General features: G+C 46.9%; 1 protein-coding gene across 24 annotated transcripts in view; it reads left to right on the top strand.

The window, feature by feature from the left end:
• Nucleotides 1–24602, top strand: part of ADGRL3 (adhesion G protein-coupled receptor L3) — a 439175-nt gene that overhangs the window by 264080 nt on the left and 150493 nt on the right. For 15 of the 24 annotated variants that reach the window (XM_068941083.1, XM_068941084.1, XM_068941059.1 and 12 more), the window contains 2 exons: nt 6701–6715; nt 8355–9155. In XM_068941083.1, the coding sequence (XP_068797184.1) occupies nt 6701–6715; nt 8355–9155 (816 nt within the window). The remainder of the gene's footprint in view (nt 1–6700; nt 6716–8354; nt 9156–24602) is intronic. The other 9 variants (XM_068941073.1, XM_068941074.1, XM_068941060.1 and 6 more) reach the window with 1 other exon arrangement.

Here is a 24602-nt window from a genome sequence, read left to right as displayed (position 1 = left end):
ATCTCACAGTTTGGAGCCACATCTCCAAAAAGCTGTCTCACAAGACACTATGAGCAGTGCTTGGGCTTGGGTCGGGATAGCGTGCTCACGGCCGGGGCAGCCTCGTTTGACGTTAGCACAATATTGAGATAGAGAAAGAAATTTTGTGCTACCGTTGTTAGTTGCAAGTTTTCTGTGCCGTCGTCTTCCCATTGCGGCTGGTAGACGAGGCCGCCCACCAGCGCGGATGAGTGGGGCTTCAAGGAAAGGAAAGGGCCAATCCTCAGTGCTGCTGGGTCAGCACGGCCCCGTCTGTGCTCGACTCTTGCAATGCGAGCAGTTCTTGGGTTATTGCCTCGTCTACGTTGTGCAGAAGAGAGATTCCAAGAGGGAGTGAGCCTTGGCACCCGCATCTGTCCCCTTGTCCTCCTCGCAGGGTCCCTCCTAGCCCTATTTTCGATCTTCGGATTGCTGAAAACTGAGCCGTGCCCTGATTCCTTCTTCTAATTTGAAGTTAGCAAGACAGGTTGGTGCTGTTTTAGATAAAAACTGAGCCTCGGTGAAGTGGACAGATTTATTGAATTACCTGATAGCAAAATGAGCATATTTCATTGTCTCATATATATATATACACACACACACAGACATATATATGTATGTATATATTTTTCCCTGCCCTCTGGTGAGAAGTGTTTTGGTCTCTTGATGCCATGGTGAAAATGCTGCATTGGCTATGAAATAGAGAGAGGGCACCACACACTGACCGCTCCAATGACGTGCACCAGTAAATCCTGTGCAAGAGCTCAAGGATCCTGATTTCCGAATATGTAATATATTAGAAGTTCAGCTGTTGCAAAAGCACACAAAAGACTTCTCTGAACCTTCATAAGTTCATATGCTTTAAATTAGAAATAAAGTAGTCTTTTTTTTTTTCATTAATGGTGAAAATGATAGGTCTTAGTGGTGCCTAATATTCAGTTCATTGCAAATAGTACCAAATTTCTACATATTCACCACATATGTTTTATTGCTATAATTTGTGGTTCTCCCAAGCAGAATAATATTTTTACTTCACTGAATATACCAGTGCGAGTTAAAGGTCTCCAATGTATTCCTTTAAAGTGACAGTTCATTCCAGCGAGCTCCCTGCTTCATATCAGTACTTACTCATGAAAGAAGAAGTATAAAATATAATGTCATCCTTCTGAGTCACACGTTCGAGCAGTAGGCAGCTAAATCCTGCAACGCAGAAGCGCTTTTTATTTGGGCTCGGTCTCGTGACGCGCATTTGTTGCAAGCTGCTCTGCTCCGGCGTACGTAGGCATGCGGGCGCCCTCTCCCACCTCCCCAGCGCCTTGGGATTAGGGGCTGGAAAATGGCCCCTGGAGCCGTCTTGTTACCGTTGGTCAGGTCACGTTCTCCGCTGAAACGTATGCATCTCGGCCGAGAGTTGGTTGACTCGGAGGACCACGCGCTGGAGCAAAAGGGCAGATAAAATGAAGACTGCAAGGCAGTCTTCCGCACTGACTGCTTTAGGAGTTTGTCGACTGGAGGCAGGTGCTAGGCTACGGCAGCTCGCGCCTCCGAGCGTGATCCGTGACAGTGCCTTTGTGCCGCGTGTGTGCGCGTGGACGGGCGCTTGGCTTAACTGCGGCAAAGCCAGGCCTGACTTCCAGCTGAACACATAAGGGTTGCTTGTCGTGGGGCTTTCCTGACTTTTATTTATTTTTTTTTGGGGGGGGGGGGTGGGAATTACGTGTGCTGTCACAATTTGCTAGGGCGGACTGCTAAGCCTGATTTTGGAGGGCTCGTTCCTCAAGAAGTCTCGTGACTCCTCTCTCTGCTTCCTCTCCAAAGTAGCTGTAGTAAAATCGCCCCTTCTCCAGCTACTTTGTGGGGGTTCCTGCAATTCAGAGAGGGGAAAACAAACGTGTTAGCTTATTGTTTGGCTTTGCGGAAAGTCTTTCCTGGCTTTGAATAGGCACCTGGAATAAGCACTGTTGAGAAAGGCGGTGGGTGCATGCGAAATCCCCTCCTTACAGCTTTCTCGATAGCGGAAAAGAAGCGGTGTTTTCCCTACCAAGCGTTATTAAAGGAAACTCAGCCATAGCAGCCAGCGTCAGCAATATGCCTCGCAATCGAACAAGAAATATGGGAGATATTCAAAGGCAGGAGATAACTGCCAGGGCTTATTGCCGAGCAAAGAGCTTTTCAAAAAATGTTTTCTCTGAAGAGAATCAGATTTCACTCGCTTCTCGCAGCACAGACATGCCTTGGCAATCATGATTAGCCTCATTTGGACCTGTGGAATCCATTATTTTATAGCTAGCCTCGTAGCTGGCAGTCTGACAAACAGTTTATCCCTCTTTGGAGAGAAATCTGACCAGAAGACACAGCACTTGAATTCAGCGGCCCCCCACCTAAGACATTTTCCCGTCCCGCTTAAGGCGAGACACCTAATGGTTTGCCTGGATGGCTCTGTCGTGGTCTTGACCTCCCAAATTTATCTCGTGCCTGGATGAGGACAAATCTTCAATGAACTTCAGGCTTTTGTTCCTTTTAAAGCCAAACAAGGAGGGTCTACAATTAATCTGGCAAGGAAGGTATAAATAGCTATGCAAATAATAATTATTCCTAATTAGCTGCATTTGCCTCGTTGCCAAGTGATCTTGCAGTGCGTTTGCCAGCTGAGGAGGAGGAGGAAGTGGGGCGGTTGTCTGGGTCTGGTTACATGACGGGTTACAGGGGGACCAACTGACTGAGTAGAAGGCAACCTAACAAGATTAGATTTTAGCACGCAAGGTTGTTTCTGAGACAGCTGTTTCCTTGTGGGTTTTTCCAAGCGTTTTGTTGGTCAATCTGCCTGTCTGCATCCTATTTCTGAGTGATCCTGGGCCAGGTTGGCATTGTGTGGAGTTGGGTGTAAGATAGGCTCTTGTCCTGGAAAATCTCACTCAGCAGGTGTGCTGCAGCACGCCCTGCAGCCAGGACCCCTTGGGCCACCTCTACGTAACGCAGAAGCCTTTGAGTCTTGATGGAGGCAAGCACCATCCCCATCTTCGTTTTGCGCCCAGACCTTTTCTGGAGGAGCACTGTCAGCCAAACGGCCGTGGAAAGTGCTCAGCTATCACTTTTTAAACCTGACGGTGGGAAGTAATGCCCGGTCAGGCCTCTCCTCGCTACTGTGGCGCTGCTCTTCTCTCTCAAAGAGCAGAAGGCAGGTGCCTTCTGGAGCGCTGCAGGAAGCGGCGAAGCTCCTGGAGGAAGGGAGGGATCAAGTTTGGCTTCATCTAGCACTAGACGGCTCCCTGCACGATGCATGAGGGGTGTTTTGGAGCTCCGCCTGCAGGGTTTAGCCTTCCCAGTGCATTGCAAAGGGATCATGGCGCATGCTCGGCAGGAGCTCCCCACGTGGAAAGCGTTGCCTGGGGTCCCTATGTCCCTTTCTGGATCTGGGCTCCTCCCCCTTTTTTTCTTTGTTTTTTTCTTTTTTGCATTTTGGGAGAATGATGTCCAGGTGGCTGATTCTGCCGTAATTTAACAGCAGCTCGCGCATCTGCTGTCACGCTAGGACCAGTAAGAGGCCACAGCCGCCAGTGCGAGTTTGACAGAATGAATCATAGCTGTAATCGAATTTCTCACTGTACCGCGCAGTCCTTACTTCCTCTTGCACTAATTCGTCCCACTGCTTGTTTTTCATTTGCTGAACATGCAAGGGAAATACTGGTGCACCACAGCTTGCAAAAGTCACGCTGAATGTAGAAGTTACCGCTGTTTATTCTTGTGCAAGCTGGTGACAAGAGAGGGACGCGAGACTGGTTGTAGGGTCAGACCAGAAGTCCGTCCAGCTCATTTTTCCGCCTCTGGTGATGAGCAGTGGCCAATGCTTGTGGAAAAGGTGCAAGGAACAGGACAAGTGCAGCCCTCCCGACTTGCAAAACCGGTGGCTGTGAGCTGGCCAGGGTAGTAGCGTAGCCCTAACTATGCGTATAATGTGCCGTGTTTTTTTTTTTTAAATCGTTATTATTTTTCTTCAGTGAAGTATAATTCAGGATTTATTACAGCTCAAATGAATTATCTTCACTCGAGCAAAAAATATTTACCCCTCGGATTACATATTTAGAAGTTTGGCTCAATCGTGTTCAGCATCTGCTTCTTCAGGGAAGCCAGTCGCTGTGACCGTCAGCTAAAACGATAACCAGAGGAGAGAGAAAAAGGAAGAACAGAAACGAGTCAGAGAATTTCAGGAAATCTGAACGTTGCAGAAACGCTGAGAACCGTCTCGCTGATCTCTGCTCGGCAGAAGGGCATCAGCTCTTGCAGGGCCGGACGCGTAGCACTGCTTTTATTTTTTTTAACCCCAGTAGAGATTTCTTTGCCCTTCTGCAAAACTGGAGGGGGTTTTTTTCACTCCCGGAATATTTAAAGGCATATTTTTGTGTGTGTTTTGCTATCTGAAGGGAGGAAACGAAGTCATCGTGTTTCAGCTCCTGGAAAATTAGCCTCAAGGGGATAGTGCCATGGAAGGACATTTGTTATTTCTTGGGGATAGCCCATGCGACGGTGAGGGCCTCTGGCGCCTGTCGTTCGTTATACGAATGTCTGACGAAAAGATGGTTCCTTCCCAGAGGAGTCTGAAGCTTGATCTGTAACACACAAGGCAATTTTTAAGGAAACCTTAACTTTTTTTTATCTTGCAGGAACCTCCAGTGGACAAGAGTTAACGCATATTAGTGGTTGCCTGGGTCCTGACGGCTCTAACGTTAATAATCCTTAGCGTTATTTTAGTGAATATCTATTAAATTTAGTTGTTATGTATTAAAAAGCACGCTGAAAGTACTGGCTTTGTAAGGAGGCCCAAATTAATGGTTTGAAAGGTTTTACAAATTTATCAGATGAACGGAAATCTGAAAAAAAAAAGAAATCCACTTACGGGAAAAAAAAGACAGCTTTGATTCCTGCAAATCCTATAGATACCATATTTAAGGATCTAATTTAGGTTGTGGTTTGTGAAGGTATTTATGGATTATTGACATTTCCAATCTCTGTACTTCACTCTGAAATTAATTAGAAGGCGATAGATTTGGAAACGTGCGGCACGAAGCCAGTGTAACGCAAGGTACTCGCAGAGCGCCTTCGTTCGCGGATGCCCGAGTATTATATGAAAAAAGTAATTTAGAAGCGGAACGAGTGAGAGGATTCCTCCCTTTTTTATTAAGTAGAGGGTTAGCAATTCGCTGGCTGAAAAAGGCGAGCGTTGCTGCTGTGCCGGCCAGTCAAGATTTTGTCCTCGGCCTTCTGGGGAGGAGGAGGAGGATACGCCCCGACGGGCCCACGCAAGAAGGGAGAAACAGTCGTTCTGGAGGCTTGAATTTGCTTGGAAATACGAATGGGGAAACGTTAATCGAGTCGCAGGCCCCTGACCTGAGCAAAAGCGCTGGCCAAGCGTAGGACGCAACTACCCCTGCCGCCGCGTCCTCGCGCCGGTGAAGAAAACGAGCGGTTAGCGCTGGTCAGGTGTTAATTGTGCTGGCAATTAAGAGCACGCCTGCAGAGGCTCAACCCAGCGGCGCTCCGTTAACGCGGTTGCGCCGTTTCTCCGGGCATCCGCCTGGCGGCTCGGCAGCCTCCGGTCGCCTTCCAGCCGGAGCAAGAGGAGAAAGTCAGGAGGCGGGGAAAGCCCTCCTGTGTCTTGCCCCGACTTGCGGAGCTGCTCCCCGCTTACTTCTGGCCTCTCGCAGCGCTGGGGGAGCTCGCGGGGCGAAACACCCGCGGTTTGCTCTAAGGGACGCGGCGCCCGTCCTAGCAGCGGTAGGTCTCGCCGCAGGAAGCGCTCGTCTTGGGGACTGGTGTGAACGTGGCCGGCTCCGGGCTTCGCTGGCGAGGTCGTCCTTCTCCCTCGGCGGTGTTTTCCGGGGCCCGTCTCCTCCTGCACCTTCAGGGGAGGAGGCCCTGCAGGCCCAGCCAGCCGCCGGGGCCTCGTGGGACCCAGCCTCCTCGGCACCACGACGATAGCGCCGTAGCTGCTTTTCACTCGTTAACGCTACAAGGTTTATGGACTCCTGTTTACAGCCCTATGAGCACTTTTTGATATTTAAAGCGATTTCCTCCCCCCCACCACCCCAAATGCCACCTAAAGCAGGTGGCTCTCCGAGACGCGGGGCAGGATTGCGCAAGCGTCTCTTTGTGCCCTTGATTTAACTCCCCAAACTTCTCTGTTAGCGTCCCAGGAGAGCGTTTGCCCGCGTGAAGTAGGCATCGCCCTAGCTTTCCGCCGGCCTGGGGCTAAAGATGTCTATTTTCTAAAGTTTCTCCCCGGAAGAGCTGCTTCCGCGCACGAATCCGCATCAGTCGCGTTTCAGAGGACGCGGGTTTCGTTTTGCTCCGCGAACCTGACCCAAAGGCGGCTGGTGACGAGATACCGCAGAAATTTCAGGGGGCTTTGTATGTCCCAAGCACTGGGTCGTCTTCCTCTTAAAGGTTTCTGTAAAGCGAAGCTACGTCTGCGTTTTGTTCGGCTTGTCTGCATGTTTTCCAGTGCACAGGAGAGGAAGGGCTTTATATACACATGTAAAATGTTCACATACTGTGTGAGTAGCTAAAGTAAGTTAATGAAACTTCCTTTTCATGTGAAAGAGGTGAAGAAAAGTACCTGGCCAATACAGTACCATTAATCTATTCTCTTTTCTCCTTTCTCTCTTTACTTCTCTCTCTACAATAGAAGTGGAACAAAAAGGTAATTAAATACCTTTCAAATTATATATATATATATATATATAACTTATGTATAGGCTAAGTTATTTAACAGCTTAACGTTTTAGTTGAAACACTTTGTCATTAATTCTCACTACTTTTTTTTTTTGTTAAAATTTATTCAGTATCTCTGCTGCTCAACTTCACTAGATAACTCATATTCGCTGCAAAGCGTTGCCAGTGCCACTTTCTTCCGTTAAATTGCTCTTCAGAGGTTTAGACCGTTCCCTTCTCTCCAGCCCCAAAGAATTTGGAAAAGCGTGCGTACATATGTGTATTATGTGTATGCGTATATCAATACGCGCGCACGTCTATACAGATATATACGTATGCATACGTATATGTATGCTGTAAAAGCCTCTTAGAAACAGCGCCGCTTTATTAGCTGCTGCGGGTGGTTGCTTAGACTCCAGTAGCGCAACGTGCTTCTGCACCAGCTGCTAAATCTCATTTTCCTGCATTATCTCAATTTCTGGATTTTCAGCAATAATTGGTTGCACTGGAAGCAGGGCGGGCGCGTGGCGGGATACCCCCTCGTCCAGCTCCCGGAGCCCCGGCGGCTCGGTTTAGCCGGCAAGGCGTTAGGGTAGGGTGCCGCGGCCGCCGAAGCCTGGGCGGGCTGCCGGCCCCCCGCTCCGAAGTCTGAGCAGCAAAGCCACCCCAGTTAGTCAAACCGCTCCTCTGTGCTCCTCTCATGTAACAGTAGAAGGTACATGTGTTTTTTGTTTTTTTTTCCTTTTTTTTTTTTTTTTAAGTTTGATTTACTACTATATTTAACAGGACATTTTTTTTAACTGATTAAAATCTAGACCTTGGGTTCCTCTGCAAGCAAACTTGGTTCTTTTCCTTCCTTCTCTCCTTCCTTCCTTTTCTTTTCCTTTCAGCGTTCATACATCATTCGTTTTTAATCGTGTGGACTGCATGTTGTGTGTGTCCTGTAGCCGCTTCTCTTATTTCTAGTGAAACCGCTGGTCTGTAGTGGGGTTTCCTCCCTCCTTCCCCCCGCCCCCGTTGGCTTCTCGTACCCTGCTGAGATGCTGAGGGGGTTCACCGCTGCTTCGCTCTCGGTACCCTTTAAAATAGTTAACGCCGCTTGGGCTGTAAGGATGGGACTCTTGTTCTCTGACTTCCATTTCTAGGGCCGTTCTTCCGGGGGGCGGCTCAAGATAGACCTGTGGAGCAGTGCCCCGGCGAGGGTGCCCCTCCACCTCGTAGCTCTGCATCCGCTCTAGAGCGCCCCCGGGGAAGCCCGGACCCGGAAAGCCCTCGGGGCTGCGTGGTCTGGTCGCTTTGCAGGGGGCCGAGTAAGTACACCCTGTAAAACCAGGTTGGGCAAGCGATAAGGAAAGGAAGCGGAGTCGATAGAAAAAGCAGCACAAAAAAAAAAAACAAAAACAACAAAAAAAATCAATTTGGCGGAGCGAGTCTTGTTCTAGCCGCGCGGCCAGCGTGAAGGCAAGCGCGCGGCACCGCTCGTGGGCTGCTTCGGATCTCGACTGCTCTCTGCTGCAGACCTAGAATAAGTTAGGAGCTTGTGCCAACCCCCCCCAGAGCTGTCATTAACGCTATTTTTATTTTTTTTTTTTGTTTTAAACTCTTTTTCTTTTCCCCCACCCCGGCAGTTTTTCTTTGTCCCGGCCTGCTAAAAGGAGTATACCAGAGCGAACATTTGTTTGAGTCGGACCACCAGTCCGGGGCCTGGTGCAAGGACCCTCTGCAGGCGTCCGACAAGATCTACTACATGCCCTGGACGCCGTACCGCACGGACACGCTGACGGAGTACTCCTCCAAGGACGACTTCATCGCCGGCAGGCCCACCACCACCTACAAGCTGCCGCACCGGGTGGACGGCACGGGCTTCGTGGTGTACGACGGGGCCTTGTTCTTCAACAAGGAGCGCACCAGGAACATCGTCAAGTTTGACTTGCGGACCAGGATCAAAAGCGGGGAGGCCATCATCGCCAACGCAAATTACCACGACACCTCTCCCTACCGCTGGGGTGGCAAGTCCGACATCGACCTGGCCGTGGACGAGAACGGGCTGTGGGTAATCTATGCAACCGAACAAAACAACGGCAAAATAGTCATTAGCCAGCTGAACCCTTACACCCTGAGGATCGAAGGGACGTGGGATACCGCCTACGACAAGAGGTCAGCCTCCAACGCCTTCATGATCTGTGGGATTTTGTACGTGGTGAAGTCGGTGTACGAGGATGACGACAACGAAGCCACGGGGAATAAAATAGACTACATATATAACACTGACCAAAGCAAGGATAGCATGGTGGACGTGCCCTTTCCCAACTCCTATCAGTACATCGCTGCTGTGGATTACAATCCCCGGGACAACCTCCTCTACGTGTGGAACAACTACCACGTGGTGAAGTATTCCTTGGATTTCGGACCGCTGGACAGCAGAGCAGGTAAGGGTTTTTGAATACTGAGGGGGAAAAAAAGCTGATTCAGTTGTTGTTGTTGTTGTTTTCTGAATTAGGTGTAAAATTGAAGTACGCTTCTGTGTTATTGATCTGCCAATGTTTGTAAATCAAGCGCCAGTTGCAAGGCTTATAAGGGATGTGCAGAGTTTAAGACATGCAGAATATACATATATATATATTTTTGTATCCTCGTGTGAAATGAAACAGCAAAAGGAATGTATTTTGCCTAACTGACTTGAACCACTCTCCAAATGTCCGCTCTTACGTTAGCAGCACCGTTTTCTTCTCAACTGCGTTTTGCCCCGTCCTTCGGCGGGGATTTCTGTGCAGCAAAGTGCAGAAGACGCTGTTGCTGCCAACAGCGTGGGGCAAATTGCCGGCTGCTTTAAACCACTTGATTCCATTAGATCGGTGGAGTTTTGGCCTTTTACAGAAGTTGCCCCTAATTCGATATGTGGGTGTGCGCACGCAAGGGTACATGTAGAAGTCAGTGGGGGAATCGGTAACAAAATCTTCCAAATTGTTTATCTGATTTTTTTTTTATTTAAAGTTGCTCTTTAAAAAAAAAAAAAAAAAGGCATTTCACTTGGATCGTAAAGTCTAAATTTTATAACGCTTTCTCTGAAAGAGCAATGTCCGACCTTTGGAGGTTTTCCGGCTTTCCGTGGATTTCTATCAGAAATTACTCTGGTAATTATTTTCGTTGGGTTGGTCACTTAAGGAAGACCAGTTTCTTCATCCTTTTGCAAGTGTTACGCTCACAATTACTGCCGCGTTAGTAGCCTGACTTAGCCTAGGTGTGGTCAGACTCGCTCGATGGTGCAAGAATTTCCAATCTGTGTTTTCTTTAACATTTTCAAATGAATACTCCTGTACCCAAACTTAAAGCGTAACAGTTACCGGGTACTTCATGCGCTGGACTGTGTATTTCAGGAATGCTGAAAAAGTAATGAGAAAGGCAGAATTAATATGATTTGGATAGTAAGCTATTTGATGGGTGAAACGGTTATTCTGCAGATGACCTCTTTTTCGTTAAACTTAAGAAAGAGAAGCGGATGAATGGATTCAGGTCTTTAGACTGCAAAGGAGAAATCTGGGGAGGGTTGGGACGGAAGGAGTAAAAGGGCAGCGAATGTCCAATTTTTATACCAAAATGTAAGGAAGACGAGAAAGAAACCTTCAAGAGGCAAATGAACGAAATGTTGCACGTGTTAGGAGAAGAGCCAGGGCCGCCTTCAGTCACGTTGCCCTCAGCAAGATCTTTGACGAGCAAAAAATGAAGTAATACTTTTCGTTCTCGCAGCTTAATGATGAGCACGTACTTTCCGAGTGGTGGAATGAAGCAGAGCAATTTATGAGTTATCGGTTATCCCCAAGCAGTGAAAATCGATTGCATCCCTTCTGTTTCTGAGGGCTTCTCTCCTTTTCGATGAATCATTTTCAGCTCTTACAGCAGACTCTCTGCTGCCCCTTTTTCACAGGGGGAGCGTTATCAGTAATTGCATCTTAAAAACAAAAAGGCAAAAACCCCAAAATTGTGTACTTTTGATTTAAAAAAAAAAAAAAAGCACCCTTTTTCCTCAATCGAATCTAAGCTGGTGAGATGCGAGAGCAGATTAAAATCTGGCAGGGGGCTGGAAGTCCGTTAGGTGTGACGCTTTGATTTGTCCCTATATTATGCTGTTTGACTGCAATTTGAAGCACCTTTAGTTTCACAGAGGTTGGGATGAGATTTAAAATCCACCGGTGCCTAAAACTGAAAGTTGAAGTATAGTCTTTTGGCTTTGGGTGTTGGAAAAGAGAGCGTAAGTTTATGTCAGGGAACGTGGCATTTCTGACCGTTCGAAGTGAAGACCCCAGATTTCTTCTTAAGGCAACGGGGTCGTGCGTTCTGGCCTCTGCCGTTAGGTGTTTGCCAGGATTTTGCCTTTGGGGGCCAGCGGTGCTCGCGGACAGCAGGTTTTTTACAGCCAGTTTCCGCAGGATTACAGGTGGAGCGGCAAAATATGTAAACAATATCTGCTTAATTAGAAAACGAAAAGACCGACTGTAAAATTGATGGGTAGTAACAAATTAGTTGTTAAAAAAACCAGTTGCGGGTGAAGTTTTGAAAACGGAGCTCTTAAAAGCAAAAATTGATTGTTACGAGAAAAGTGACGTATTTAACAACCTGAACAGCCGGTAGCGTGTTTGAAATAAATTCGAAATCCCTTCGTATCATCCGTTGCGAGGATATATAAAAATAAGCACCAGGTGCTTGGGTCTCCCGTTCACTTAGTCTCAAGCCCTGTTTTCAGCCTTTTCCCAATCCGTCCAGGGAAAATGGGAGAAGGCGGGAAGCTTTCCGCTTAGGGGGCCGGTGGGAGTTGTACCCCCTCACCCGTCACAGTGATGAAATGTGTTCTGCGGATTTTAGTTACAGGGGTGTTTGTGCGCGTAGCTTTGGTACCTATTTGAGATCTTTGCTGTCGCGGAGCTTTTCTGAGCTGTTGTTGAAGAAATGTGCTTGCGCTCCCCGGAGTCAGGGACTGGCGGGACGAGGTGGTGGAGCCGCTTTAGCTGTCGCCGTTGAAGGTAATAGAGAAAGGAGAAGGCACGGAAACCTTAGTTGGCTTCAGCCAATCTGGAGACAGTTCGGGGCTCTTGGTTGGCTTAAAACAATTGCTGATTTCTCTCAAGAAGTGGTAAATGCCGAATTTCAAAGAGCTCCCCCGCTCGATTTTTTTTTTTTTTTCCTTTTGGTTTTTTCCCTTTTCATCATGTTTTTCTCGAGTTGTCTGGTCTCTAAACGACACCATGCTTTGGAGGACACTTTGCCACAAATTCATCTTAGTTGTTTTTTGGGTTTTTTTTTTTCCTGTATAGCTGGTTTTGTGTTTGCTCATTTGAAGTGACAGCGAGAAGATAGCAGACGGCAGGTCTAGCTGTACTCTCCATAACATGCTTCAAAAAGTTTAACCCGGAGAAATGTTCAGGTTCTTGCCTTTCTTTTTTTTTTTTTTTTTCCCCCTGTGTGCCACTAGGCACGTGCGGAGAGAACACCCAAAGGTTATATCAACAGACTGAAAATTTTTCCGTGACCTAATCCATCTTAATAGTCACCAGAGTTACTCATTTTAATCATCACCCACTTGTGATACAGTCTGGGTAAACAAATGCAAGAAAATGTCAACAAATCCTCCTCTCCAAAAAATGAAACCCCTCCAACAGCTTTTCCTGTTACTAGGCTGCATACAAAGGAGCATTTCCCCATTTTTGCTTCTCCGAATCTACTGCTGCCCTGGATTTTGTCCCCATAAGGGTGGGTGCTGTTGCGGTGTCCCCCAAGAGTTGGAAGCATGAGATTTTTAGCAAGTGCTAGGAAACGTGGACCTGCTACTTTTGAGGACCCGTCTTGATCTTCCCACTTGAGTAATGTTGGGGAGACCCAAGTACTACTATATTGAGTATTTAATAGACGTATGAAGTTAAGCAAACATGCCCTTATACATAAGAAAGACAAGGATCTGTTATAGCACTTCCCATACAGCCTCTGTGCACTTAAGTGGCTTTCATATATTGCGTGTTAACTGCCAGTCACGTCATGAAGAGCGATATGAAGCTACCATCTATATCTATGGTCTTTTAAAAACCTTAGAGGGTGCACACCAAACCTTTATCCTCCGCGCTCACATTACATATTGCAGGACACTCTCCTGACATGTGATTGCAACCATTCAATTCAGTAAGGGTTTTTTTTTCCTTTCTTCCTTGCTTTCTCCTAAAGCAGTTTTACAATGCAGCTAAGGTGAACCTTCTGTCCTTATAATATGCTAATTAAGTGCGTTTGTGTCGTGGGTAAAAGATGTGGCGTCGTGGTGATGAATAAGAACTTTAAACACATATGACACCTCGTTAAAATGTAATTTTCACATCATAAATCTGAGGCCTTTCTGTTGACAGCTGAGTAATGTGGATAGTGGGCCGAGAGTCTCCAACGTTTCTAAGCTGTCACGTGCTCATAGGTAGCCGAGACGGGCTTGCTACGTCACGCACCTTCAGCGCGCTCCGTCCTTGCCGGGGAAAGGCATCAAACGGGCTGGTTCTTTCTTAAATCCCGCTTGTGCACCGGATCTGAATTGCTATCACCTCGATAAGACGCATTTGACGTCTCTGAAGTCGGATTCAGGCTGTGTTTCAAGAGGCCGGCTGAGCCTTTTTGGATGAGTAGCTTCCCCTGGAGGACAAGGGGCTGTTTTTAGGTATCTGCTGAGTGTTTAATTGCAGCTTCTGCTGCGTTTTTGTTTTCCAGCTGCTTTGCTCCTATCTTTCCTCCTGTCCTACCTAGCTCTCCCGCTTCTGTTCCTTGTCACTGCCTATGGTGACAGCACCTGGTTGGACATTGTGGCTGGAGGTTGGCAAGGGGGACTAGCCCTTGCTTTCAGTAGCTGCTCTCCTGTGGCATACCGCGACCTAGAGCCACGGCTTTTGTCCTCCGCTATTTGCCCATATATGCGCATCCCAGGTCTTCTATAAATATTTCAGTGCCTGGTGACTGTCTTAAGTTTGCAGGTGAAGAAAGCAGCACAGAGACTCTTCATCTTCACAGCCAGGCTGGCGTCTCAACCTACATTTGGTGGCTGGCCAGTAGCTTAGGAGGACCCAGAAGTGCACATATCACATTTCTTCCCCGTTTTGAAGCCTGACACGTCTCTTCATTTTTGTCCTTTTAAAACGTTGCCCTCTTTAGAAAACGGTGTTTGATTAAAAATGCTAACAGAGTATTGTGCCACAGGATGCTTTCCTAAAAGTACTGATTTTCTGCCTTTTGTTAGGAAAGCTGAAGTTTGCACTCTTTCCTCTACCTTCTCACAAGAAACCTCAAAAAGTGCAAGACTCCTAAGCGTCAAAACACTCCCTTTGTGCAGCTCTGCATAAATATTAATGCTGTTTGGTTAGCACAGCGGGAGTATCTTCAGTGCCTCTCCAGAATGAATAAATGTGTGCTCACTCCTTCCTCCTGAATAAAAATGTGCTTCTGCTGGTAGGACTGTGAAATGGGAGATAGTCTTGCCAAATGGAGGTAGAAGGGTCTTACTGTTCCTTGAATCGCTGCCCTGTACCACGACCCACTTACTTAAGCCACCCTGAAAAAATGGTACAGCACACCAGCCCGTTGGGGAGATAAACCAGTGTTTGGCTCTGCTGCTTTGGAGATCGGTCGTCACCCTTGCAAACCAAATGGGAATTTGTCATAAAAGCATGCATGCCCTAAAATGGCAGGCGGTATCCACACGCTGGGAAGCATCCCCATCTTGCTCCTGCATACTTAGCAGTGGGAGTGTTTTGGAGCTGGGCTGGTGGGTAGCCGGCATGGTTAAGGTAAGCAGAGGGCAGCAAGAGACAAATCATTAAGCTAAACTTTGCTTCCAAGCTCCAAAACAAAAGGAGGCCAGTGATTTTTGCACTTCATAATCCTGTCAAACAGCAGGAGGGGGAAAGCACGCTGCCAAGAACACGTCTGAAAAGCTAAGGCGGCTGTTACTGGAAGCAAGCATAGGATGTACTGCTGCAAGTATCAGGATAATTGCATAGGGAAAAGAGACGTTAACTGCATGTGAAGGCTGGCAGCCTTTCTTCTTCTGCAGCAAGCTACTCGACTTCAGGAATCCGTCTGGAGACTTGATTAATTGTAGTTTCATTAAGTTCAAGACCACCAGGTTGTCCCACTGACTTCCACCGCAGGTTATCATTCTCATGCAAGCGCTTTGCACCGAACCCAGATAGCTTGGGTGCAAGCATGCCAGCCCTTCGGAGGCTGAGCTGTTCGCCAGGGACAGGGAAGGAGAGAGGAGATGCAACAAATGTCCCAGATCCTCTCCTGTGGCAGCAAGGGATAGTGTCGTGCACGTGTGAGGTCTTCTGAGCGTTGGCCTTTTACACGTGGTTCTGAGTAAAGAATGCATCAGTTGGGAAGCTGCTGGCCAGGATGTTTCTCTGGCTGGTCTGTAGTGATGGGGGTCTGCACAGGGTTGAGGGTTTAGTGCAGTGAGAGCCTCCTGGATATTCCAGCTTTGAGCCATGGCATTTTGGCAGCTCCTCTCCCCTTGCCCTAAAACAGGATTATAACTTGCTGAGGTTCTTCTCGAAGAAGCTGGGACTGCACGTGAGCCTGGAGGAGAGGCTGGTATGACCACGTGACGTGCATGACCAAACGCGTTCATGCCACCTACTTGAAACACTTAGTGTGGTAGACTCGTCTTACGGAGAGCGCCAAGCCCCTCCAGAAAGCGACTGTGAGCCCTTCAGCTTGTTTAGGGGCTGTGAGTCACCCTTTGGGGGCACTAGCCTGGCTTGGGACATCATGGATCTGGGTGCTTTCCTGATCTGCTGATTTGGTTTTTCACCACAGTATTTTTTCTTAAATGAGCAGCTTTTATTCCTGCTCGCCACTGAAAATACCTCTACCCTGGCGGTTCGTGGGCCTTGATGACTCTCCCCATTTGTCTGCCACTGATTGTGTTTGTTCTGGAAATGAATACTATAGTATTTTTAGCACTGCTTATTAAGACTCATCTCCTGAAATCTGGTTCAACACTGCTAATTAACTTCTTCGATGCCGCCAGCGCTCTGCAGCGCTGCCGTACTGGACTTGCTTTCATTTCTTTGGCTAATAAGGCCAAGAAAGCTGATGCAGGTCCTTGATATTCGAGTTAAAGAGGAGTAAAAAACCTCTTTTAAGAGTAAACCACAAAACTACTGAACACTTGTTTGGAATCTTAACTTTAAGTTAATTTTAACTTAACTGTGAGTCATTTACTCTAAAGCTTCAGTTTTGACTTTTTTCTGGGTTCTTCAGATTTGGTAAGCAGCAGAGACCACTAGTGCCCAGCTTCTCTTGCTGTGAAACATAGAAGCCCCAGGGTACAGGGCTTACGTGGCAAGAGAGGTGGTTTGTTTGGTTTTTTTTTTCCTCCTCAGCTGACAACAGTAATTCAGGTTTCTTGGTCGCTTTAGAGATTTTCAGAGCCTTCCCTTGACTTGCAGATAGCTGTGCTGATGCCGTTAGCATCTCCCAATCCTTCAGATGTGGCCGTCAGTCAACTTTTCAGACACATAAGGTGCAAGTGTGCTGATGTAAAGTAAGTTATATGTGAGGCGTGCAAAGGTCAGCCTTACGAGCGGAGATGCAGCAGACCTCTCGTAGTAGGGTTGCACTGACGGGTTGATTATAAGAAGTGAATTTAGGTTAAACATGTAAAAATAATTTTTGTAGTTAATTTTAAGTTCTCCACGTTGCAGGGGGAATGGGGCCTGGCAACGAAGGGCCATGAAATGCTAGTCAGAGCTGCTGTCAGCACCGTGACAAGGAAAGATTGGCAGATCCTAGGGAAAAGAGATAACGAGCCTTTTAAAGCACACCTCCTTAAAGCGCGTTTTGGCTCAGTGACTAAGTTAAATCAAGAGACTTAGGTTGTGAAAAAGCAAGAGTAAAGCAGTGTCTGTTTCTTTTGGACGATTAGTCCGCCAGCTGTGTATGGGTAAAGGTTAACACAACAAAGAAGTTCCTGGGCCAAAATCCCAAAGTTCTTGGAGAGTTTCTGTTTGGGCGAATCCTCTGAAACTGGTGGGAGTCCAGACTCGGGCTTCCAGGCTGAGTCCACAGTGAATTTGTGTTTCTCGTCCCCCTGATTTCTGTCGAAAGCGTCAGAAAAGGGTAGTATAACTTGTGCCCTGGCACAAATGATGGCTGTCTGTATGAATTCAAGTCCCACTATCTGCCCTACGTTTTCATGTTGGAACGACTTTCTTTAGGGGGGTGCTCCTGACGGGTGGGCGCAGCGGATGATGAAGGCTTAGTTCAGAGGGCCGCGTCCGTTAAGACAACCTAGCGATCGTTCGCCGTAACGGGATTTTTTTTTTTTTTTCCCCCTGTAACCGGATTTTTGCTCGATTAAAATGTGTTGAGAAGGAAACAGGACTTGAGGCAAATTCCACCGAAAGACGGGACTCGGCTTCAAGAGACTTGCACTGAATAAGCAAGCTGGCTGTGTCACGTTACGTAGCTGCTCGGCTCCCTGTTCGCGCAACGTGCCGGCTGCTCGAGGCTCAAAAAGGAGGGGGAAAAACACCAAAAAAGGCAGCGCTGGAAAAAAAAAAATAATGGAGAGATCAGGTCTGGGGCAGCTTTGCGGCGCTTTTCCATGCGGATGTTTGGGAAGGGCGCCGGGAACGGCCCGAGGAAGGAGATGCCGCTCTGCGGGGAGAGTCTCACTGACTTGCCAGGGAGCCGGCAGAAACTGTGAGCACCCGGGAACGCCTCGGTCCCGTAGCCGGCTTTAGGTGTGAAGGAGGCCGAACGGCTGAAGTTTTGTCCCAGACTGTCTTGCCCCCACGAAATGGGAACGCTGCTCCGCGGGAGCAGCCTCCCTTGGAGCTCAGCGGGAACCAAGCGAAGCTTTGGGGAAGCCTAAAACCGCGTAGCGAGAACACGGTGTGTTGTGTCAAGCGGCCGCAATGTGTCCTTTTCATATAAATGAGTTTAAATTGACTCCGGTATGAGGAGTAGAACAGCGAATTAAATTAGATTAATAGATTTTTTTTTTTTTTTTAAAGACCAGGAGGGCCCATTAGCTCATTGAGTGTGACCTCTGTAATGCATTCGATTGGATTTCACCCGCTTCCTCTTGTACTGAGCCTAATGACTTGACTTGAACTAAAGTGTCTCTTCCAGAAAGGCAGCCGGGCTCCGGCAGGCAAAGCGGTGTCTTGCGCTTGGTGCTTTTCTTCCATAGATATTCTCTCCCATGGGTAGAGAGGTAAAAAATTTGTATTATAAACGTGCTTGGCTATCCTGTCCAACCATTGAGTCCTACTGTGTTTTTTTGTACTGTCATATGTTTTAAAAAAAAAAAAAAAAAGAAATCACAAACGTGCTTTCTGCGTTGGCCTCTTTGCACCTCACCCCGTGCTTGGGAGGTTGCCTTCTGTGGGAGGCCTGAGCTGTTTTCAAAGGTACGGGAAAAACTTGTTAGGTGGAGTGTGAAATTCCTGAATAGACTGAGAAAGCACATAATTAACTGGTAAGGGGAAAATAGCTTGATAGGCGTTGAAAGGAAGAAAAGCGTCTTCTGCTTTCAGATGTGTCCTTCAGATATGAGGAGCATCACCGAATGGATCCTTAAGCTTTGTTTTTTTTAATTAGAAGAAACTGCCACTCTGCAGAGCTTACATACTGCTCTCGTAATGTCTCTTCCATTTTTATTTGCACTGGAGTGGCAGGGAGTGACATTTAAACGTCTCTGTTTGTCATCAAGTTCAAATTTTCTCGTTGATGAGAACATCTGTCCATTGAAAAGGGCACAAACTTGTTCCAGCAGTTTTCTCCTAAGGTAGGGGATGATTTGACTCCAAATGCATTTTCTGTTTGTTGGTGTGGCCTTTTCCCCCCCCCCCACCCTTCCCTTTTTAATGTTTAAGCAAGGTAAAAGATGATGATTCGAGGAGTTGAACAGTAGAGTATACAAGAAGCACTTTGGGAAATGCCCATTAAGTCGTACCAAGGAGATTGTTACACTAGGTTTTTCATGTCAAAGTGTGTTGGCGAATTCTGGTGGAAAGAGGTTGCCCTCTTTTTAATATGCAAGTACAAATTGACTGTACTACAAATATCTTAATTCAAATTGTTGCTGTGCTGTCTCAGTGGTGTTTTTTTTTAAAACCTCCCTTGGAACACTTTTGTGTTTTGTTTTGCCTTTTGTGATACTTCGGATAAACTTCACCTTCAGGCATTTCTTGACGGCTGTTGACCGAAACGTCTTTGGGGCTAGTATATAGACAGGGCACATGGGAGTGTTGGGGCTGATTTCCATGCAAACTGATTCGCACGTGGAAGATGGTAAGTGTATGCTCCATCGCCTCGCCGAACCATGGCGCCTGAGCACATTTCTCCCTTTTGGATATTTCCAGATTGGGGAAAAATGGTGTGGAAAGTTTCTTTCTGCAGCTAGCTGATTTTTATCAGTGATAAATGTCTTGGCTTTCGTGGGTAGATCCAGAGCTATAAAAGCTGATGAAGGCTGCTGCATTACAGAGACCTTACTGTCCCCTCTGTACCTAAAGTGGTGCCCGCACTCTGATTTTATCCACGACCAGTTGACCTGACGTTAGACGTGCCTCTTGGCTTCTCTGTATGTGGACTGCAGAGTCCTGTCCAACATGATGGCGCTAACGTGCTTCCGCTAAGGTTGCTTTGCGGCGTGACCGAGTTCTTTGTGGGAGAAGCTTAGAGGAGGTGGTTGCTCGGTGCTGGTGCCCCTTCTTTGCTGTGGAGGTGAGGAGCTTTGGAAGGAGCAGGTGCACTGGATGTTTCTGCACGTCGTCTACTGCCACGTACTCCAGTGCCTACCAACGATGCTGAGAGACCTCCATGCAGAGCTTATAACTGTTTCTTGCCCCAACTCCCTGGCCTTTTCATGACAATTATTCAATGACGAATCACCAAATGTGATGTTCCTCATAGCTGATGTATGACTCAAAGCCTTTCAGTAAAAATAACTATTTATATTTTTAAAAAACAAACAAAAAACTGCAAGAAAGTCCTTTAGATGTTTCCATATGAGGTGTTGATGTTATATATCTTGTCCCCTCGCTATCCTGACAAACTTCAGCTGTTGTTGAGTCTGGAGTGTATGTTTTACCTATTTTGTGCTGGCCGTATGTCGCTCTTCTACTGCCGGAGATTGATCATTGATTTTTTTTTTTTGATTGCACATTTAACAATAACATGGAGTGATGTTCTATTCCCAGCTGAGTCTCCAAGGAATGCAACCCTTTCTCATTATAAAGGGGGGGGGAAATGTAACTAAATTTTAATTATTTTTCCCTTTTACCCTAATATCTTCATACAGTGCAAATTAAGTAGAATTATTTAACCGTGACAAGCACTTCTGCCAGCTAATCCCTGAGAAGTGAAGCTGGAAGACATACACCACACATGTCCGTGGGCATTTGGGAAAAAGAAAGCTGAAGAAGGTAAAGATAAGCATGAGTTAAACAGCCTAACCAGAGCCACGAACGTGGGAATTGGAAGCAATAGTGAGGTCTGTCCACAAGCTAGTCTGAGCTCTTTGCAGCTTTCCTTCTGATACGCTGAAGAAGCTTTTTCCCTTCTGGGTTAAGAGCTAAAAATTAATTGAAGTTCAAGGATTCAGTATTTCTAGTAGCCTTTATGTTGAAATTTAAGATGGGTAATTTAACTTTGAATTGATTTTTTTTTTCCTCTCAATTCAAGCTTTTAATGTGTGCATATTTTTATCTCAGCTGTGCTTGGGTTTCCTGAATTACAGGCAAGATTATCAAGAGAGATTCATTAGACAAATGTGTTTATTAACAACATAAAGATTGTTGTGCTGAATGCCTGAAACATCTAACCAGCTGTTATTAAAAAAAAAAAATCTTAGAAGCAATTTCAAAAAGAAAAAAATAATTTTGTCTTTCTGGATCTTTGTATATCAGGTTTTGCTTTCTATTGAAATCTAGTGAGATTTTTATGAACAGCGCTTTAAGGTCAGAGTTAGCCACGTTTCTAAATTTCAGCAGATGAACAGCCCTGCTAGAAGCCAGTGGCTCTTTCTTGGGAGAGCATTTCTCCTCCGGAAAGAGCCAATTGCACCTCCATAGGAGAGTTCAAGAATATTTTAGGGGTTTGGCTCAGTCATTCACTACTGCTGCTCAGGCTTTCTCCATTGAAACAACTGACTCCTGTAGTCAAGTTAAATAAAATCTGTATTGCGGAAGGGTGATGAGCCCAGAAGAGGCTGTAGTGGCCATCTGTTCTTGCTACCTTTAGGTCTCGGATCACAGGGCTGCCTCGAATTAATTCCTGGTGGAGCTGAGCGTGGTTCACCCGCTCTCTGCAACGCGTCTGAAAAATTACTTGTGATCAGGAATCCCGTGGTCCTTGGCAAATGGGTCTGATGGGTTAATCGCCCTCCCTTGTAAGAATTTGCATCTCGTTTTTAGGTGCGAGTTTGGCCAGCGTGCATGTGTGTGTGTGCATTGATTAGATATAGTTGAAAAAAAGAATAGCACTTGCAGGCTGGATCAGTTGCCAAGGTGATCTAACGAAGTATACGTTTATTCTCGCGGAGGACAGGCTTGTTCTTGGTAGCTGTACAGACTGGGTTCTTTTCCTCCTTGGATGGAGCTGTCGTGAGCAATGCATCTGTTCTGATAGATCCAAGTGTTTGGTTGGCTTTTCTGACTTTTCCCACTACTCCTGCACTTTATTCCGGCATCACGGTGCTCTGCAGACAAAATCGATTTGTTTGATTCCCCACGTCGCTCCAAATACAGTGTTCAGAACTGAGGCATTTCTGTTATTTTACCTATTTTCTATCCTGCACGATCCTCTCTGCGAGACCTGTGTGAAATAGGGTGTTGGCAGAGTGGTGAAGGTTGGCTCTGTTGCATAGCATCAGATGGCCAATACTAAGTATAAGGGTCTGGAAAAAAGCCTAACCCAAATATAAGAGATGTGGCAAGAGCTGGGACCGCAGCTGGGAGGGATTCACCGCAGGGAAGGGGCAGATTCCTATCCAGCCGTTTTCCTACGCTGTGCTGCAAAGAAGAGAGTTAGTCTTAACTCTGCCACCGCAATGCTATCTGGATTTGTGAAACAGCGGTTCCCAAGCTGACCGCTGCTGGTCCCAAGTACAGCGGCTGCCTTTAAGGTCAAGAGCCTGATGAAATGCAAGACTCTCCTAGTCCGGAGAGGAGTTTTCCAGGCGGCAAATGGGGATGATGGGGGCACCGCTGCTTCCAGCCTCATCCTCTTTTAAGGTTGAAGGGTTTTTTTTAAATGTTGTTCAGGGGCTTAGTTGTAGAAAACGGTACGTTTGCACAAGACACATCAAAGAACTTGTCAAAGGGACTTTTTTATTGTTGGGAAAAGTTTCATTGATGTAAAATCAAAATATTTTGCAAGAACGTGTCCTTTTTTTGGCAGGGAAGTATCAAAACAAGCCATTTGGATGTTCCTGCCATCATCAGTAATGTCAAAATGTTGTTATAGTATTATTTTAATGCTGTGTTTAACATGTAGCGCTTTAACGTTACCCAGGGGAAAAATTTCAGTTTTACGAAGCTGTGAGGTTTGATCACCTCCAAGTCCAGCGTAGTTTGGAAGTCACAACCTGTCAGAAATTTCAGGGTTTTGTTCCAGGTCATAGAGAAAATAGATCCTCACACGTCAAGAGTTTCCCTCAGAGGCCAAGCTCCCTTTTTGTGATCAGTGCTGGTTTAGGCTCACTTTATGGCACTTTAGCCCTGCTAGAGCAATGTAAAGCACCTTTTCTTGGCTTTGGCCCTGCACTCTCATTGCATGCTTAGACCAAACTCTAGCTGCCTAGATGGGGAGTACTCTGTGCTTTCCCACTGGCCGTACAGGTATTTTGTGACTGTTTCATAACCTGTCCTTTTGCATAGCTCGTAACTATTAAATGCAGACGGCAAGTGTTGCGGAAGAGGAACAACCCCACCAAGCAAACCACTGGGCGATTTATACATTTGTAATTTTGGAGTGTATCTTTGGAAATCTCATGCAGCTATAGATGCTGTAACTGTGCCTGGTGGTGACCTATTTGTCTGTGTAAAAATAAACGCCTTAACGGCGCATAGGGGAGCAAACTTTTGCGTTTCCCTCCAGCTGCATTTGAAATCCGAAAGGAACTGGGATTGTCCAGCCTTTAATTACATGCTGATATGAGGCCGCATATTTCATGCGAGTCGCTAGATGCAAGGGAGGAGATTGAGCTTCAGGCCTGCATGGAGAGGTTGGCATTTAGCAGGGGACGCGTCATTGTGCCAGATTTTGTGATGGTTGGGTGCATCGGACTTGCAATAAACAGGCCAGGGGAGCTGATGCGCGTAATCAGAGAAGCCATGGTGGAAGATGTCACATGCCAGGAGCTGGAGGCAGGAGAAGGCGGTGGCCAGCAGAGCTAAATATGAATCGTAATTCATAAACTGAGCTGAGCGTGGCCTGGCAGATGCGTGGGTTGTGTGTCTGCAGTGGACACCCACGGCGATGCGGGAAGGCTGCCCATGGGGCTGGCACCATCGCAGGGGGAGGGTGATATTTATCTCACAGCTAAACAGTGGGAGTGAGAAGGTAGCTTCAAATCACCTTCCTCCACCCCGGCGATCTTCTGCAGTACCAAGAGCTCTCAGAACCAGCGTAATAAAAACAGCTAATAAAATAAAGAGAAGCAGGGCTGAGAGCCAAAGGAGCCGGCACAGTGACACTTTAGAGCCCTGCCAGCTCAGTCCAATTAGTCCCGCTAGCTGGTTGGAGCATGGAGGTCTGTGGATGGAGAAACTCCAGAAAAACAGAAGCGCGATCCCCACGATGTGAGTACCCTTGGGCACGGCTGCCCTGAACACGCAGCAGGTCTGGGAGCCATCCCAGCATTTATGCCCATCTTCAGAGCCATCTTGTGGACCTTCCTCCGCAAGGAAGTGAGCCCTGAGTGCAGCTGTTAATCTCCATCACTTGCAGGCTTTAGATTAAACCTGGCTTTAATTTGTTGTCACCCAAAAGTAGGTAAGGACCTCAAACTCAGTGCCGAGTGAAAAATGTCGCAGTGTGTGTCTGGCATGGGGCTGGCATGACAGCGGTAGCGTGGTGGTGTCTTCTGTCCTTCGAGCCACAGCAAGCGGTGGGGCTGGGAGCACTGGTGGAGTGTCCTCTCTCCAAGGTTTTGAGCAAGGCTTTCCAGCGGGAAGAGGATGAAGGCTGAGCCAGCGTGATAAATTCGAGCGTTCCCTTTTTGCGCACCCCAGATCTGTTTTCAAAAACACTGAATCATTTTAGCTGAAACTTCTCGCACATGAACACCAGCTCCGAGATGTCACCCTGCATGGAAAAAGGCCGTGCAAAAACATAAAGCTTTTGAATTTACAGACAGCTAAAATCAAAGGCTTGTAACAAGAAGTGTTGAACCTGTCCTGCGCTATGCTACCAGCTCTAGCTTTATTATGGTGATTTTTATTACAAAATCAGGAGATAGCCAAAGGCAGTTGGGTTAACATGCTGTCTGACAGCGGCCTGAGTAAACGTCCTACTAGTCCCTTGCACTTGTTCAGTGCTGAACTTCTCTTTCAAAGCCTGTTCCTGCCACTCTTGCTGACATCAGGTAGACTTCTCATCCTGTAGCTAGTTTCACTGACATGAAATAAAGGCTGCACAACCCTTTCCTTGGAGCACAGGCTGGCTTTTCTTCTTGGCGTCATGAGGCCTTCCTTCTTCAACTGCAGTGCCTCCTGAGCACTTGGTTGCTTACTGTAATTCTAGCTAAATCATAGTTTGCATCCTCAGACGATCATGCTATTTTCTTATTTCATTGCATCCTGTGGTAAGCTTATCACCCTTCTCCTTTCTGTCCATACTAG

This window comes from Struthio camelus, chromosome 4, assembly GCF_040807025.1.
Source record: "Struthio camelus isolate bStrCam1 chromosome 4, bStrCam1.hap1, whole genome shotgun sequence".
Taxonomy (NCBI): domain Eukaryota; kingdom Metazoa; phylum Chordata; class Aves; order Struthioniformes; family Struthionidae; genus Struthio; species Struthio camelus.
Note: the sequence above shows the minus strand (reverse complement) of the source record. Positions and strands in the feature narration are given on the sequence as shown.